Source organism: Schistocerca gregaria, chromosome 3 (assembly GCF_023897955.1).
Source record: "Schistocerca gregaria isolate iqSchGreg1 chromosome 3, iqSchGreg1.2, whole genome shotgun sequence".
NCBI lineage: Eukaryota > Metazoa > Arthropoda > Insecta > Orthoptera > Acrididae > Schistocerca > Schistocerca gregaria.
The window spans coordinates 764,078,764-764,094,252 of NC_064922.1; the positions used below are offsets into that span (position 1 = coordinate 764,078,764).

At 40.7% G+C, this 15,489-nt stretch overlaps 1 protein-coding gene across 1 annotated transcript in view; it reads left to right on the plus strand.

Moving 5' to 3' along the window:
- Positions 1–13,457, plus strand: part of LOC126354398 (alpha-2B adrenergic receptor-like) — a 119,017-nt gene extending 105,560 nt beyond the window's left edge. The window contains exon 4 of the mRNA XM_050004008.1: positions 9,368–13,457. Within this exon, the coding sequence (XP_049859965.1) occupies positions 9,368–9,664 (297 nt within the window). The 3' untranslated portion in view covers positions 9,665–13,457. The remainder of the gene's footprint in view (positions 1–9,367) is intronic.
- Positions 13,458–15,489: the final 2,032 nt, after the last annotated feature.

A 15,489-nucleotide genomic window follows, 5' to 3' on the forward strand; every position in this document is an offset into this window, starting at 1 on the left:
GTTCTAAGTTCTAGGGAACTGACGACCACAGATGTTAAGTCCCATAGTACTCAGAGCCATTTGAACCATTTGACTGGAAACATGTTGCCTGGTCGAAAGAGTCTCGTTTCAAAATGTATCGAGCAGATGAACGTGTAAGGGTACGGAGACAACCTCATGAATCCATGGACCCTGCATGTCAGCAAGGGACTGTTCAAGCTGGTGGAGGCTCTATAATGATGTGGGGCATGTGTGGAGTTGTTGGACCCCTGATACGTATGGACACGACTCTGACGTACGTAAGCAACCAGTCTGATCACTTGCAGCCATTCATGTTCATTGTGCATTCCGACGGACTTCCAGCAGGACAACACGACACCCCACACGTCCATAATTGCTACACAGTGGCTCCAGGAACATTCTTCGGAGTTTAAACACGTCCACTGGCCACCAAACTCCTCAGGCATGAAAATTACTGAGCATATCTGGGATGCCTTGCAACGAGCTGTTCAGAAGAAATCTCCACGTCCTCGTGCTCTTAGGATTTACGGGCAGCTCTGAAGGATTAGTGGTGTCAGTTCCCTCCAGCACTACTTCAGACATTAGTCGCGTCCATGCCACGGCGTGTTGCTGCACGTCTGCGTGCTCGCGAGGACCTACAAGACATAAGGCAGGTGTACCAGATTCTTTGACTCCTCAATGTTTAACCCGTGTAGTTTCGACATGAAATATCCCCAGTTCTGTCAGTAATTTTCTGTTTTAAAACCAGATTACAATTTTATCTTTAAAGACTTTATGTGAATTTTTACACTATTTTGAGAGGCGATTTCTCCTCCCTCGCATGAAATCCATTCACGTTAATTTGATCAATGTCTATGTTCCACGACGACGAGCAATAACCACTCAATGACAGCAGGTGTCAATACTAGCAGTGAAGGGTATATAAAGCACGATGAGGGGGGGGGGGGGGGTAGAGGGAGGTGAAAACAATGCAGTTGTCGTTCTCATATCGAGAAAACGGAGCGATTTATCCGACGTCCAGAAGGGCATGATAATTGGCTTTCGGGCCAAGGGTGGAAGCATTTGCGAAATGTCTAGGTCTGTATGCGCGCTGCCGTGGTTAAACTACAACGTGCATACCAAAATGGAGGTACCCGAAACTGGTGCCGGGTCATAGATGATACGGGTGAACGACGACTGCAGAGATGTGCACATGTGAGCAGACGTGCAACTCTTGAGCAGCTGATGACCTAGATGAACCAAGGGACTACCAACAGTGTGTTCTCGACAATTTAGCAAACGTTTCTGGGCATGGGCCTCATGAGCAGGCACCTAGTTCATGCACCCATGCTGACTGCTGCTCATCTACGACGAAGGCTGAAATTTGCTGGCCAATACCTGAACTGGACATTCAATGAATGGCGACAGGCTTTCTTTGAGCTGAATCACGTTTTTAAGCTCCATCAAAATGAAAGCAAACAATCGTCGGAAGCGTCCAGTTCAGAGGTGGGAGCGTTATGGTCCCGGAATGTTGTCGTGACATTCCCTGCGTTATCCAGAGTAGTCTAGTTTATTTTCTGGAAGGCGCAATGGAGCATCATATGTATGCTTCTATTCCTGGGGACCTAGTCCACCCGTATAATGTAGTTTATCCTCGACACGATGACAATGCAACGTGTCACAAAGCTCACTTTGTACACGAGTGGTTCGAAGAGCAACAGGTTGCGGTTACCGTACTCAAGTAGCCACCAAACTCTCCCCCCCCCCCCCCCCCCCTCGCCAATTGAGATCTGTGTAACAACGTCAATAGGGATTTTCAGGCGAGAAACCCAGAGCGACTGGTGGCGACACTGTGCCGGCATGCTTCAATATCCCTGTCAGTATCTTCCAGAACCTCATTGAATCTCTGAGCGTCTGCACGTCTGGCGCTGCAGAAGGTTGTTATGTAGGCTTTTGACAGGTAGTCACATTGTTGTAATTAGGCAGTGTGTGTGCTTATGTAGACGTCTTTCAACGATGCTAAGAGTGGCTAAGAGCGAGAGTCTTCAGGGAATATTCTTTTGTGAAAAAGTATCAAACCAAAACAAATTTTTGTAGTATGTTTGGATAACATATATTTATAACTTACTGCTCCCCCTTTCACGGTTTCAGGGCGCTCGCTGAAATAACGTGCTGGAGTAAAAAAATGTCTGTGGCCCTCTGTTAAAAACACTGTCCCTAATGAGTTTTGATATACCTCCATCAGCATATAAATTTTTTGAAAATGGACTGTTTAAAATCAAAAGATGGCTTAGTCTAATTATTTTATTGCAGTTTGCAAAACTGGAAACAAAAGTAATCGTATGCGATCAGGGAGTCAGTAATGTAAGCCTGGTCAATCATTTATGTATTACATCTGCAAGAACGTATTTGAGTGTTAACGAGCAGATAAATTTACTATAATGTCACACTATTTGGATACTATGTCATTCTATCTACAATGCCGCACATTTGTTCAAAACATAGGAAGCAATATGCAAAGCAGCCACTAGTCCTTTCAGTAATGCTGTTTCATTACAAGATGTAAGGAAAATAAACTGCACTGAGATGAAGAAAGCCAACGACCTTGCCGCTGATGTAACACCGGTTCCCGTCAGATCACTGAAGTTAAGCACTGTCGGGCTTGGCTAGAACGTGTATGGATGACCGTCTGAGTCTGCTGAGCCCTGTTGGCAAGCGAGCTGCACTCGGCCCTTGTGAGACCAACCGAGGAGCTACTGGACGAAGAAATAGCGGCTCCGGTCACGAAAACTGACAACGGCCCGGAGAACGGTATGCTGACCACTAAAGCGGATGCAGTTGCTGAGGATCGGTACCGTTCGGCCTTCCAAGGTCCATTCGGATGGAGATATGAAGAACAGAGAAATCAAAGTGTTGTTAAAACTCGTTCATTTACTACCAGAGTTATTCCTGCAAATGAATGTGGAAATGGCAAAAAAAATGGTTCAAATGGCTCTGAGCACTAAGGGACTCAACTGCTGTGGTCATTAGTCCCCTAGAACTTACAACTACTTAAACCTAATTAACCTAGGGACATCACACACATCCATGCCCGAGGCAGGATTCGAACCTGCGACCGTAGCAGTCGTGGAAATGGCAGTTCGGGGCGTCAGCTAGTCTGTTGATACAACTGTCAGAACTTCTACAGCAACTAAATAATTACAGAGTGACCCTATAGAATACAGCTGGTTCAACAGAATTAAATAACAATTTATTTGCCACTTTCAAAAGCAGGAGAAGGTTTTCCGTCTGCCCTAAATAGCTGTACACTATCAAACCAACGCCCGGTGATAACAGAAACATCAGAAAGGGCAAATGGTGTTAGAAAGCCGTACATAAAATGAATAAAAAGACAGATCAAATCGCGATACCTCTATGTATTACACAATTGAGATAAACTGTTAATGAAGCTGCTAAATTTTCTTCTAGAGGAACAAATATTTAGAGCTAAATTTTTATTAAGAGGCTTTCAAGATGCCATTGAGAATTTATTTTCGGTGTACCGTCAGAGTGGTGGCTACCAACGGAACTTAACAGCGAGCGCTGTTGAATGTAATGAACAGTCTAACGAATACGGAATATTGACAGAGAGTAAACCGAAGTAAGTAACTCGTGGTAACAGAAACGAGAATAGCGAGAAACTAAACATTAAAACTGGTGGTCCTTTGGTAAAAGAAGTGAAAGAATTCTTCTACTTTGTAAGCAAAATAAGCCTTGACGAACGAAGGTAGGAGAACATAACAGTCGGACTAGCATAAGCAAAGAGAGCATTTCTGGCGGAGAGAAGTGCAGTAGTATTAAAGATAGGCGTTAATTTAGGGAAGAAATTTCTTAGACTGTACGTTTCTGCACAGCACTGTACGTTTGTGAAACATGAATAGGTGGGTGAGCCGTAACAAAGGAACATCGAAGCGTCTGAGATCTCTTGTTTCATAAGAACGTTGAATATTAGGTGGACTGGTCTGATAAAGAAAGAGGAGGTCTTCCGCAGAATTGGCGGAGAGAGAAACATTTGGAAAACACTGAGAAGATGAAGGGACAGGATGATAAAATGTGCGTAAGACATTAGAGAACAACATTCGCTAAACAGAGGAAGCTGTAGAGGATCAAAAGAGAAGGGAAAGTTATAGCACGGATTACAGCCAACTAACAATTGAAGACGTAGGGTGCAAAGAGCTATAGTGAGATGAAAAGGTTAGACTAGAAGAGGAATTAGTAATGGGACGCAAACCAGTCAATAGTCTGGTGATTCAAAAAACATTGCTGTTTATTCCAAAGGAGTTATCGATTTTTTATATCTACCGCAGTGGCTTATTAGCAGTCCAATGAGGAGATGTTCGGTATATGTTTATCTGAACACGATGGATTTTCAGATGGCATTGACTGTAATCTGCTTAAGAAAGTATTGTGTGCGCAGATCCTCATGTCTTAGTTTTCTGCAAGCCAAATGCCACACCACTTAAAAGTGAAACCTTCGTTGTGTGCACAGAGGAAAGAAATGGCTGTCTCAGTCAACACTATCAAAGACGTAAAATTTGAGAAACGCATGTTACTTTCATTGTAGCTGAAGTCCGTCTGCTTAGCCGGATGCTAACGTGTTAGCCTCCCGTGCAGCGGGCCCGGTCTCGATTCCCGGCTGGATTGGAGATTTTCTCCGCCCGTGGCCTGGGTTTTACGTTGTCCCCGTCCTCACTTCATCCTCACTACCAGCCAGCAACTCGCCCAGTGAGGCGTCGACTGCAATAAGACTTGTACTTGGCGGCCGGTCTTCCTCGCATGGGGCCTCCCGTCCAACAATGTCATACAATCATTTCATTTCCATTGTAGTTGAAGTTTTACTATGGTGTTGTGGGAAGTCTCGTTGGGCTTCGTCTATTAAGTTGCTAGTCGTCAAAGTATTAGGGAACCTGAGCGGGTTGTTATATCGTAACGCCTCAGACAATATCGAATAAATGAATATGAGGCGGTAGTAAGAGCGAATTGCGACAGCGCACCAGTTTGTACCTTGAGACTGACGGTCTTCTAGCAAGTAACATGTGATATTTGCTAATGAACGGAGTTTCTTTAATGCCATAAGTATTTGCGCTGTCTTAAAACTGGAAATTTAAATTAAGTGCTACGATTCCTAAATGTTTGTAACTTGTAACTGGTTTTGCTAGTACTTTATCTTAATTTCATTTCAGTTACGCATTACTAGTTTGTATTGGAGTACTAACGTAACACATAATGTATTGAATACCATACCGACAAGATTTTGCCAATTACAGCAAATTTGAGTAGAATATTTATTCCTAGGTACTTGACCATGATGTACCATCGAATAGCGTATCACGTTTGGAAAAAAAACTTACTTTTCCAGAGCAATTTTTGTGATTTCAGAAAAAGACCGCAGCACGAAAAAATGAATGCTGTCATTTCAAAATGAAATAAGCACGTGTATTAATATGTTATTGCAAGACTTTCTAGACGTGAATGTTTGAAAAGTTTTCCAAGGTACAACATTCAACCCTGCTTTTGAATAAAATAATTTTGTGTGTTGGGCCACACCATTATAAAAGAGCAAATCAACTGAGTTTCCGATGTTTCGACTATTTTGTAGCGGTCCTATTCATGGCGGTTCACTGCTGTATACTGGTGTATGTCTTACTCTACAAATTGTCTGTTTGGTTTATCTGGCGGTTACTGACGTTATATATCTTTATCGTCATTGTAAAATTTGAAGGGAAGTGCTGTGTATGGGGATGCTTGTGCAGTAGGACATTGCTTGCGGTGTTCCGGTAGGTGATTGAAAGACAACACTAATAGGTGTTGACTGGGAATAGTGAAGGCTTTTGCCTGTGCTACGCTATTATAGCATGTGATTGGTAGGCAACAGCAGATCGGCAGCTTGTATGCAGGAGTTGTGGTTTCCTGCCGCGAAGCGTTACCGCAGTACGGCAGTTCTCTCGTGACCACTGTTTATGCTGCGCAACCCGGGTCAAGTGGTGTTGATGGCTGGCGAACACACGCCGTCCGCTGGACTGGCACCGCTGAGTTTGTCTCGTGTTTCATAATGAAGCAGCCCAACACGTAGAATTATTTTATTCAGAATGACTCTGGCCGTGGAAGCTTACGAACTTTCACCGACTGTTTATCGTGGTGATGGAGTCTTTATGACACTCGTTTCGTTTACTCTAGAATAAATATATTTTTCTCTTGTGATAACTGTTTCGAGTTACTACTGATACATATATCGGTATGTGTGTGTGGCAATCCGACTTGAACTACATAGCTGGAAAGCATTTTTTGATACTAGCCTCGATTTCTTTCCACGATATTATTTTTAGTCCGCACTGTGTACTGCAGTTTCCATTAAATTTGCAGAGCTATTTCAGCGATACTCGATTCTGTTTCTTTCCCACAGTTGGTTCTTGTGACTCTCCGCTTGAGCTACACAGGCAACGCGTATTTTCCAATACCACCTATGATTTATTTACGACGGGTTATTTCTGTGTTCCTATTGTGTGTCATGATGTCCAACACAGCTGTAGTGCTTGTTTTCGTGATACTCGATTCGTTTAAATTTCAGGAAACGTTTCTCTAACTTATGTGTGGCTAGATTCGTACTTATAGCCTTAACAAAGGGAGACGTTGGGGGCACAGTTTTACTTCAAACTTTGTGCACCTTTAGTAGTCCATTAAAACAACAAAATTTGCAAGTATTAAAGGGCACTACTCTGGCAATCCCTAAATAATCGCGAGATAAGTTTTATGCGTATGTTACGTAAAGGATGTACTTGTGCGTAGGTTAATGTTCATGTTGGTCAAGTGGTTGGAGTTGGAACTTAGTAAGACGACCGTTTTCAAAGAGGCCGTTGGACTCCCGCTGAAACTTAATTTTTAATTCATCTTTTTTCGTCAATGGTCATATTAGTTAATTTAGATGACATTTGAGACGTAATATAATTTAGAAAAACCACATGTAGTTGCATAAAGTTTTGTTGAGTTTCACTACTTTCTATTTTTAATCAAACTTAATTATCTGAATAAATATATTTATAACTATCGACAAGTAAGTGAAGAAATGCATAGAGTTTTCCTGAAAATGTACGCCTGTCGTGAATTGCGAAATCCCTTATAAGTGCAACCTGTTAAGGTGCCCGTAAGTACTTTGTACCTCGACGCTTCGAGCTGCTGACACAGGGACAGACCTCATTTGGCAGTTACCTCAGTACCGGTAGACGTTGCTAATGTAGCAAGAACAAATATTGCACGTGCAAATTTTCTAAATATCGCAGAATTTACACTTACTCCTAGTATTTACACTTACTCCTAGTATGACACAGTTCATTCAAAGCTACTCTTTTAAGCGAAAAACGCTCTGATAGATCTGACTGTGGACCTCTTCTACTGCAAGCTCTTTGTTTCCTACATTTTTAGAGGTGGCAGTGAGGACCAAAATAAGAAAAGAACGTCCATTAAACATAGGCTCTGAAGTGCATACCTTAAGAGAAATGAACAAGGGAGCGACATACTAGGACTCGTATTGAAACTATGAAATAACACATCGATAATGGATAGGCACTAGCCGAAATCTAGATTTGCTTTAATAAAACCTGAAAGGAAAGGCCGAGTGATAGCTGCACTCCACCATTTTCAAAGTCATATCAGAGACGTTGAGTGCATCCACATTACACATTCCTAATGGAACCTAAATTCATAATAATTATTGCCCCTCCCCCCCCCCCCCCCCCCAACATGCACACACATCTCGGGCATTGCGAGGGTTAGGGCGTACGTTTTAGAGCAAATGTTTTGGTAAATTATACAGCCTCCCAAAATATGGAAAGCAAAGAGCTTACAGTGGAAAAGGTCCACTGTCAGATCTAAAAGAACGATTTTCGTTTACAGTTTTCGACTTATTCGTTTCCCGGTCCAGGGTGCGTTACGTCAACTTGATACGTTTACTTTCATTCAGCATCCCTGAATATTTGTAACATAATCATGGAATTACCCTACACATACTCAGTCGTCATTACTGCATCTACGAATTATGTACACAAATCCTCCTTGTGAAAAAGTGCATCTGTTAGTGAAAACTGCCTGGACATTCCTACAGTAATTTCAGAGATTAGTCTTCAAACAATGGCACAAAAACGCGACATGGTATTTTAATTTAGTGAAACACGCACAACAAAGGAATTATCCGAACTGGCCGAAAATCGGTAGATGTGACGTACAGACAAAATAATGATTGCAATTTCAACAACAAAAAATTGGGTGATTTATTCAAGCGAAAGAGCTTCGAAAATTGAGCAAGTCAATAATGCGTTGATTTACCTCTGCTCCTTACGCACCAGACATGTGTTCTCTGGTTATCGGGACTCAGTTGGAAGTGAGACACATCACTGAAGACTATTCTACTACAGTTAACGAGATTCCAAGCCAAAGATGGCGGCATCCGAGACAGAGGTGGGATACCAGCCTGACTGTTGCCCATCATCACACGCCCCGACAGCCAGGACTGATGTTCTAGGGTGCCATTTCTTCCAAAGCGAGATCCGTTTGGTTGCCGTCTGCGACACCCTTAAGGCACAGAGATGCGTCGACGATATTCCACAGCCCGTTTTGTTGTCCTTCACGGTAAACCATCTTCGGCTTACATTTCAGCAAGATAATGGCCGCCCACACACTTCCAGGGTATCTACTACTTGTCTGCATGCTTGCCAACCTCTACCTAGATCTCTTTCCAGTTGAGAACGATTGGAGCATTATGGGCAGGGGCCTCCAACGAGCTCGGGATTTTGGCCACCTCATGTGCCAGTTGGACAGAGTTTGGCACGATATCTCCCAGAAGGACATCAAACAATTCTTATCAACAATGCAAAGCCGAATAACTGATTGCATAAGGGCTAGAGGTGGACCAACGCGTTATTTAACTGCTCACTTAGTGAAGCTCATTCTTTTGAATAAACCATCCATTTTTTTTCTGAAATTGTAATCATTTGCTTATCTGTACATGCCCGTCACACCTACAGATTTCCGTCCCATTCGGATAATTACTTCTTCGTTATTTAAATCGTATTCCAATTGTTTTTTCCCAAATACAGTAAATTCTCGTAATCAAAACTATATGTGTTGCTCATGATTCAAAGTATCGCTAATAATATCACATCACCATCTCCGTGTTGGTCAAATTGTTTGTCGCATGTTCACTACGTCACTGGTCCAACCGCATGGCCAACATCGTAATTTGTTATTCATCCTTTCCGGTAACTTGCCTATGAACGATTTTTCCCCAGCTATGAGCACTCTATACGATTTAGTGCGCACCTATTTATAATGATTTTTTTTTTTTTGTCTTCCGCAGGTGGTTGCGCCTCAGAAGCCGCGCGACCCCGAGCGCGAGAAGCGCCGCCTGGCCCGGAAGAAGGAGAAGCGCGCCACGCTGATCCTGGGTCTGATCATGGGCTCCTTCATCGCCTGCTGGCTGCCCTTCTTCTTCCTGTACATCCTGCTGCCGCTGTGTCCCCGCTGCGACATCCCGGACAGCGCGTTCGCCACCGCCTTCTGGCTCGGCTACACCAACTCGGCGCTCAACCCCGTCATCTACACCATCTTCAACAAGGACTTCCGCAGGGCGTTCCGTAGGATCCTCTTCAAATGATGTTTGTTTGTGGTTTGCTGCTGGCTTTGCGCCCGCTGCCGGCGGGGGCGCGATGCCCAGGGCAAACCCGGAAAAGATAAGCACCACCACCAGCATCAGCATCATCAGCAGCATCATCATCAGCAGCAGCAGCAGCAGCGGAGGTGATGTGTCGTCGCCCCGGCTGCAGCGTCCACCTCTGCGCCCCCTCGCGCGTCGTTCAGCGAGGGCGGTGGACGTCAAGTGCAAGGTGTACGCCGCCGATAGCGACAGCCCGGACGTACAAAGCGACGGCGTCCGAGTCGCTGAGCTGTTCATGTTCCTAGCGCCATGGAGGAAACCGCAAGACAAGCTTGGGATCACAAAACAAATCGCAAAGACAAGCCCGAAGCGGAACACCATCTTTATTATAACGTGACACGCATACAGCAATAACTAGGCTAAGGTGTAGTTTTCGTACAAGTTGCCACCCGCCCCATATAAAGAGAAACGCCGCTGTTGAGAAAGTGTGTACTGTTGAGTGGAGACATAAATTTAAGATGTGGCCTGTATCGCCTTGACACTGGACGTGTTTGAGCGATAATTGCTTTCGCACTGCCAGCTCTGGCAATCAGGACAACTTTGTTTCAGTTATATAGTTTTACTACGCCTGGAAGAATTATTCAAGTTATTCTAAAGATGGTGTACAAACGTATTCCTCTATTACGTTAACATTCATGCTGCAAATACCACAGCCGAAACCATTAGTTCAATAGAAAACGTTTTTAGAGTCCTCGCGATCTCCTTGTAAGACAAAACCAATAGGAAGAAAATTCCATTAATTAGTGTTGTATCACCTACCTCGGTTGTCCGTGAAAGTGATAAAAACTACTATGAAATTATTTGTCCCCAATCACCCCACGACAGTAGCTAGGCAACACGCAGAAACAGAATTTGTTGTTTTATATTTTGTATACAATTTTCCCAATATTTCATACATCACATGAGTGAATGACTAGCAGGTATCTGAAACACTGAATCAGGTACAAAAGTCACTATAAACTTGGAAAACACAGAGCAGTCATTTTCCACTGTGTCATCGAGACCTGTGCGATCAGCTTGTTCTCATGTTAACTCGCTTATAACCAAAGTCAATCAAAGAACAGTGTATGTAGCACATACCAACCGTGTTAGCGCGTCAAAGTTACGCACTTAATTTACATGCACCTTGTCAGCAAAAGATGAAACTATTGCATGTTTAGAATTCTACACATCATAACGCCATAATAACAACAAATATTTCAGAGCATATTTTTTTATGAGGTTTGGCAAGTTCTAGCTATACACTCTTATTTAGACAGTGATCATGTAACTCTTTTATTAAGTATTTCAATAAGGTGTTAATTTGTAAGTGACTATCATCTGACTCTTAACTTGGCTTCAAGTTTTAGACCTTTTCGGCTGACAACGAGATGAAAAACAACATATTTCTGAATAAATAAAGAAGTGATTGTTAAGTAATGTAACTGTTAATCATCTGTATAACTGCCATCATCGTCAACCATCTCTATGTCATCATAGAACAGAGTAGCGATCATTGCGTTCCTCTCCATTGTTATAACGCCACAACACTACGAATTATGAAACATTGTTTTAAGCACAGTTAAGACAAATAAGCCTTCTGGGTAGTGTTTTTAAATTGAACGTTCCAACTGAATCAGAATCTTCTTCTTTTCGTTAAAAGACCATCTAGGGCTCCAATAACTTTCTCCTTGTCATCGTATGAAGAGTGGTTGATTGTTAATTCAGTAGTTGTAATTTTTTTAGTAATCTTGAAAAAGCTCTGATTTTTAAATTCAAATAGCATGTAGTGCATACATTTTATGGCGATAAGAATGAAATATGGTTTATTCTTTTATCACCACCAATTGCTAGTACAATCATTGAGGACACACTCACAGAAGTGAATGTATCTTTTGTACTACGTCCAGTGTGTAAATGTTTTGACTGAATACTTGTTGTTGCCTTAAAATGACGTAATGGGGAACTTAAAGGATGCTAGTTATGTCTCTTCCAAAATGACGTTTCGATATATCTTGGCAAAAATTACCTGTTTCTTTTCGGTATCGTATCATTTTGTCCATACTCATCCTTTTATACATTACCATGACTTTCACTCTATGAAAATAATGCTTACTTAAGGTTTGTTGCAAATATGAGTAACTATTTTTATTTTTCTTTATGTTCTTTCACAGTACTTCATTAGGGAATTTCTTCACAAGAAAGCAAAAGAAGTTTTCTTATACATTATAAAATAAAATCAGTTGATAACAAGCTATGCATGGAGAATTGATAATGATGTGAATATTCATTCCAAATTTTAAATTCTGTTTCCAAACGAAACAACATTCTTATCTAAATGAACGACAGTGCAGTATTTGTTAGATAAGCAAAGCTCATTTCATGTTTTTTTTAATATCTATATGAAGAAAGTTGCTCTTTTAGAAATACAGGACAGACTAAAATTTTATTAGAAGTACATGGCTAATTTCTTAGCTATCTTGACAAAATTTGGTAGTTGAATTAATTATCTACTGATTTATGTGTTGAAGTTTAACAGTTAACAATTTGGTTATAAATACTGCAACGAAGGATGGTGCTAGTTGTATGATGCATTTAGTCATTACTGTTATGAATAAATGACATTATATGTACAGGTATAGCAATTTTCAAATGACTGAGTCATACTGATGTCTTTCGTGTAACAGAAGAACATCCAACTGGATGTAATTTTAAATTCTAAATTTGAGGTGCAACATGTTACAAATTATTTAAATATATACTTGTTGTTTACTATTAGTAAATAGTTACTTAATATCAAATAAAAAGTTCGATTTATACTTGTGAAAACACTAATTTTCTCTCAAGTACGACTGTGAAGGAATTTCACTAATTACATTGATTTCTTCAGCTTGTTTTGATTTACATTGTGTTTCAGATTACTTTTGTCAGCTAAAATCTAAAAAATATTTCAAAGCGTCAAACTTATCGCAGAAAAATGTTAATATGCAGCAACCTGGAATTTCTTTACTCATCCTGATAAACAATTTACAAGCGCACAGTAAGTTATGATGTTATTTGCTAGTCTGTTACATTTGGATATCTATTTTCATCTTTTCTGTCGACAATAAAGAAACTTTTGTAATGGAAGTTCCATCTGGGTTTCACATTAGCTGTTCAGATAAATTCTGATATTTAGTAAATAATTTATTTTAACTCATTGTGTAAGTGGATACTTCATATGAACAAGAATGAAATTCATATAGAAGTGAGTGTCTTCAGCAGAATTAAGAAATTATGCTTACATGAATTCTAAATAGTATAAAGTGTAAATTGCATTACATCATAACTGTCATATGTAACTTACGTCTATCTGCGAGTGAGAAGTTATGTGTGTACTCACAGAAGTGCTAACACTTTTGGGAAATTTTGAGCCCCAAATTTTCCTTCAGTGTTATATCATTTCATTTTCAACTTTATGTATAGGGTGTGTCATAAATGCAACACTACAAATAACTTTTGTCTCTATTTTCATACTTTGCGCTATGTCATGAAGGATGTGTACGTAATTATTCGAGTATGTAATGTGATGTCATTGTTTATTAAATTTATTGTCTAGATAGTGCACGATATTTAATACGTAAAATAATTACTCGATCTGTGTTATATTTAGATATTACAGGATATGCATTTAACAAGTTATAATATTAATTGTGTCAGTGATTAAACATAATGTAATACATAACATATATATATATATATATATATATATACATACATTTCCTTATTGAAGTAATATTTGTAGATAAAGTGTATAATTTTGTATAGAAAATTGTAATTCTTGTCTCTTGTCCACAAAAATGATATATACAAAAATATATACTTCTATCCTATATTGTTGTCACACCTTACATGTGTGTGTAAATTGTAACATGTAATATTCTTCCTATGAAATAATTATGTACATTACAGCTGTAAACCAGATACTGTGTATATTGTAATTATAGTAATATACTGTTTTGTGTACAATGTTTATGCCAAAATAAGAAATTCAGTTAAAATAAATACATACTTTCGTTTTACAAAAAATCTGATTGTAAATTATTATTAATGATACAAAAATTTCAGGCAAATATCCTCAACAGAAATCTCCGGTCTTTGGGACATGTATTTGAGAACTAGTGTGATAGCAATTATGCACACAAACAGTTCATTGTTATTTTTATGCTATGAGAAAGTGTGAAGGATGCAAATTGTTTTTGGTTCATAAAGTGGTCGATAAATTTACAGTAGTCTGCTATTTAGAAAATGAGCGGCACCCCGTATAAACAAACCGGTTCAAAATTTAATTATTGAAGCATTAACAGTTCCTTGCTAACAGTTTGTTGTAGCCTCAAATAATGAACTCGCGACGTACATGCTGTTTTCTGCAGAGGGGAGAACTATAGAAGACTGCAGGTTGGTGATCATTAATCAGTCATGCATTCCACTCAGGTTGGTGAAAACAACTAGGCATATCACGTGTACTACAATCTTAGTTCGAGTGAGATTAGTGACGCGTTATCAACATCATCATCATTCCTCAGTCCTCTGCAAGTCATTCTGCAAATCAGTACTGTTTTCTGGCGTTGCTACTTTGATATAGACAACCGCATCATCTGCGAACAGTCCTAAAGAGCTTCCGACGCCTTCTACTGGATCATTTACATACACTGTAAACAGTAACGGTTCTATCAAGTCTCCTTAAGCCACTTCGGAAATTGCCTTTAGATCCGTCGATATTGTTCCGTTAACGACAACGTGTTGAGTTCTATCACAAAGGAAGCCTTGAAATTAGTCCCAAGTTTGGTCCGACACTCAATCAGCTCGTAGTTCACTTACCTGCAGTGCTGGACGTTGTCTGTCGAGTCAAGAAACACGACATAAACCTGAGCGACGTTGTCCACAGCGCTGTGGATCTCATTGAGAACAGAGTAAGCTGAGTTTCGCAAGATCTCTGTTTGCGGAATCCATGTCAATTTTTACAGAGAAGATTTTCTTTTTCCAAAAACGACCGAATTTTTGAGCATGAAACATTTTCCATCGTTATACAACGAACTGACGTCAACTATACATCCCTCTAATTATGTGCATTTGTCGCAAGGAGCTTCTTGAAGACGCTAATGGTCTGCAATTGTTTTCTAGTCGCTAGGTACACTTCGTTGCTCCAGCGTTCTGTGACAAACTGCTACTTTGTAGACTGTTATAGATGTCTCATCTCATCAATGCCATCGACGGGCAGCGTATGAGAGAATGGCAGAAAATGGGTGTAATACTGCTAGTCACTAGGAACGTTACATATGGCGTTAAACACGACACCCAACGAACAGGGGCAGAGTGTTGCCGATAGTGTTACACTTAGCTGTGACGTACAGCAGACAAGGGATAAGAGCTGACTGGACAGCAGACAACAAGGGATTCCTGGACGAGACATGTCAGCAGCATTCTCCCATGGTGCCCATCACCGCTGGTAGAGTCTGAGGCGAAAAGTCCCTGATTGTCTCAGAACGTAGTCCTGCTCGCTGTAAACGAGCCTCTAAAAGCTCACTACCTGGCACTCTTCTCACACCCTCAGCGTCGAATCAGCATTCTTCTTTCAATAGGACAGGATCGTTTAGTTTCTCTGTCAGCCATGAGTGTTGTATTAAAATCATTACTATTTTTCCGTTCTCCGTATTCTTTCTGGCAGTGCTGTGGCTACCAGTGTGAGTGGGAAGTTTTCAAAATGTTGCTAATATCTTTCCATGTCGTAGTGGCGTCTGGCGCCT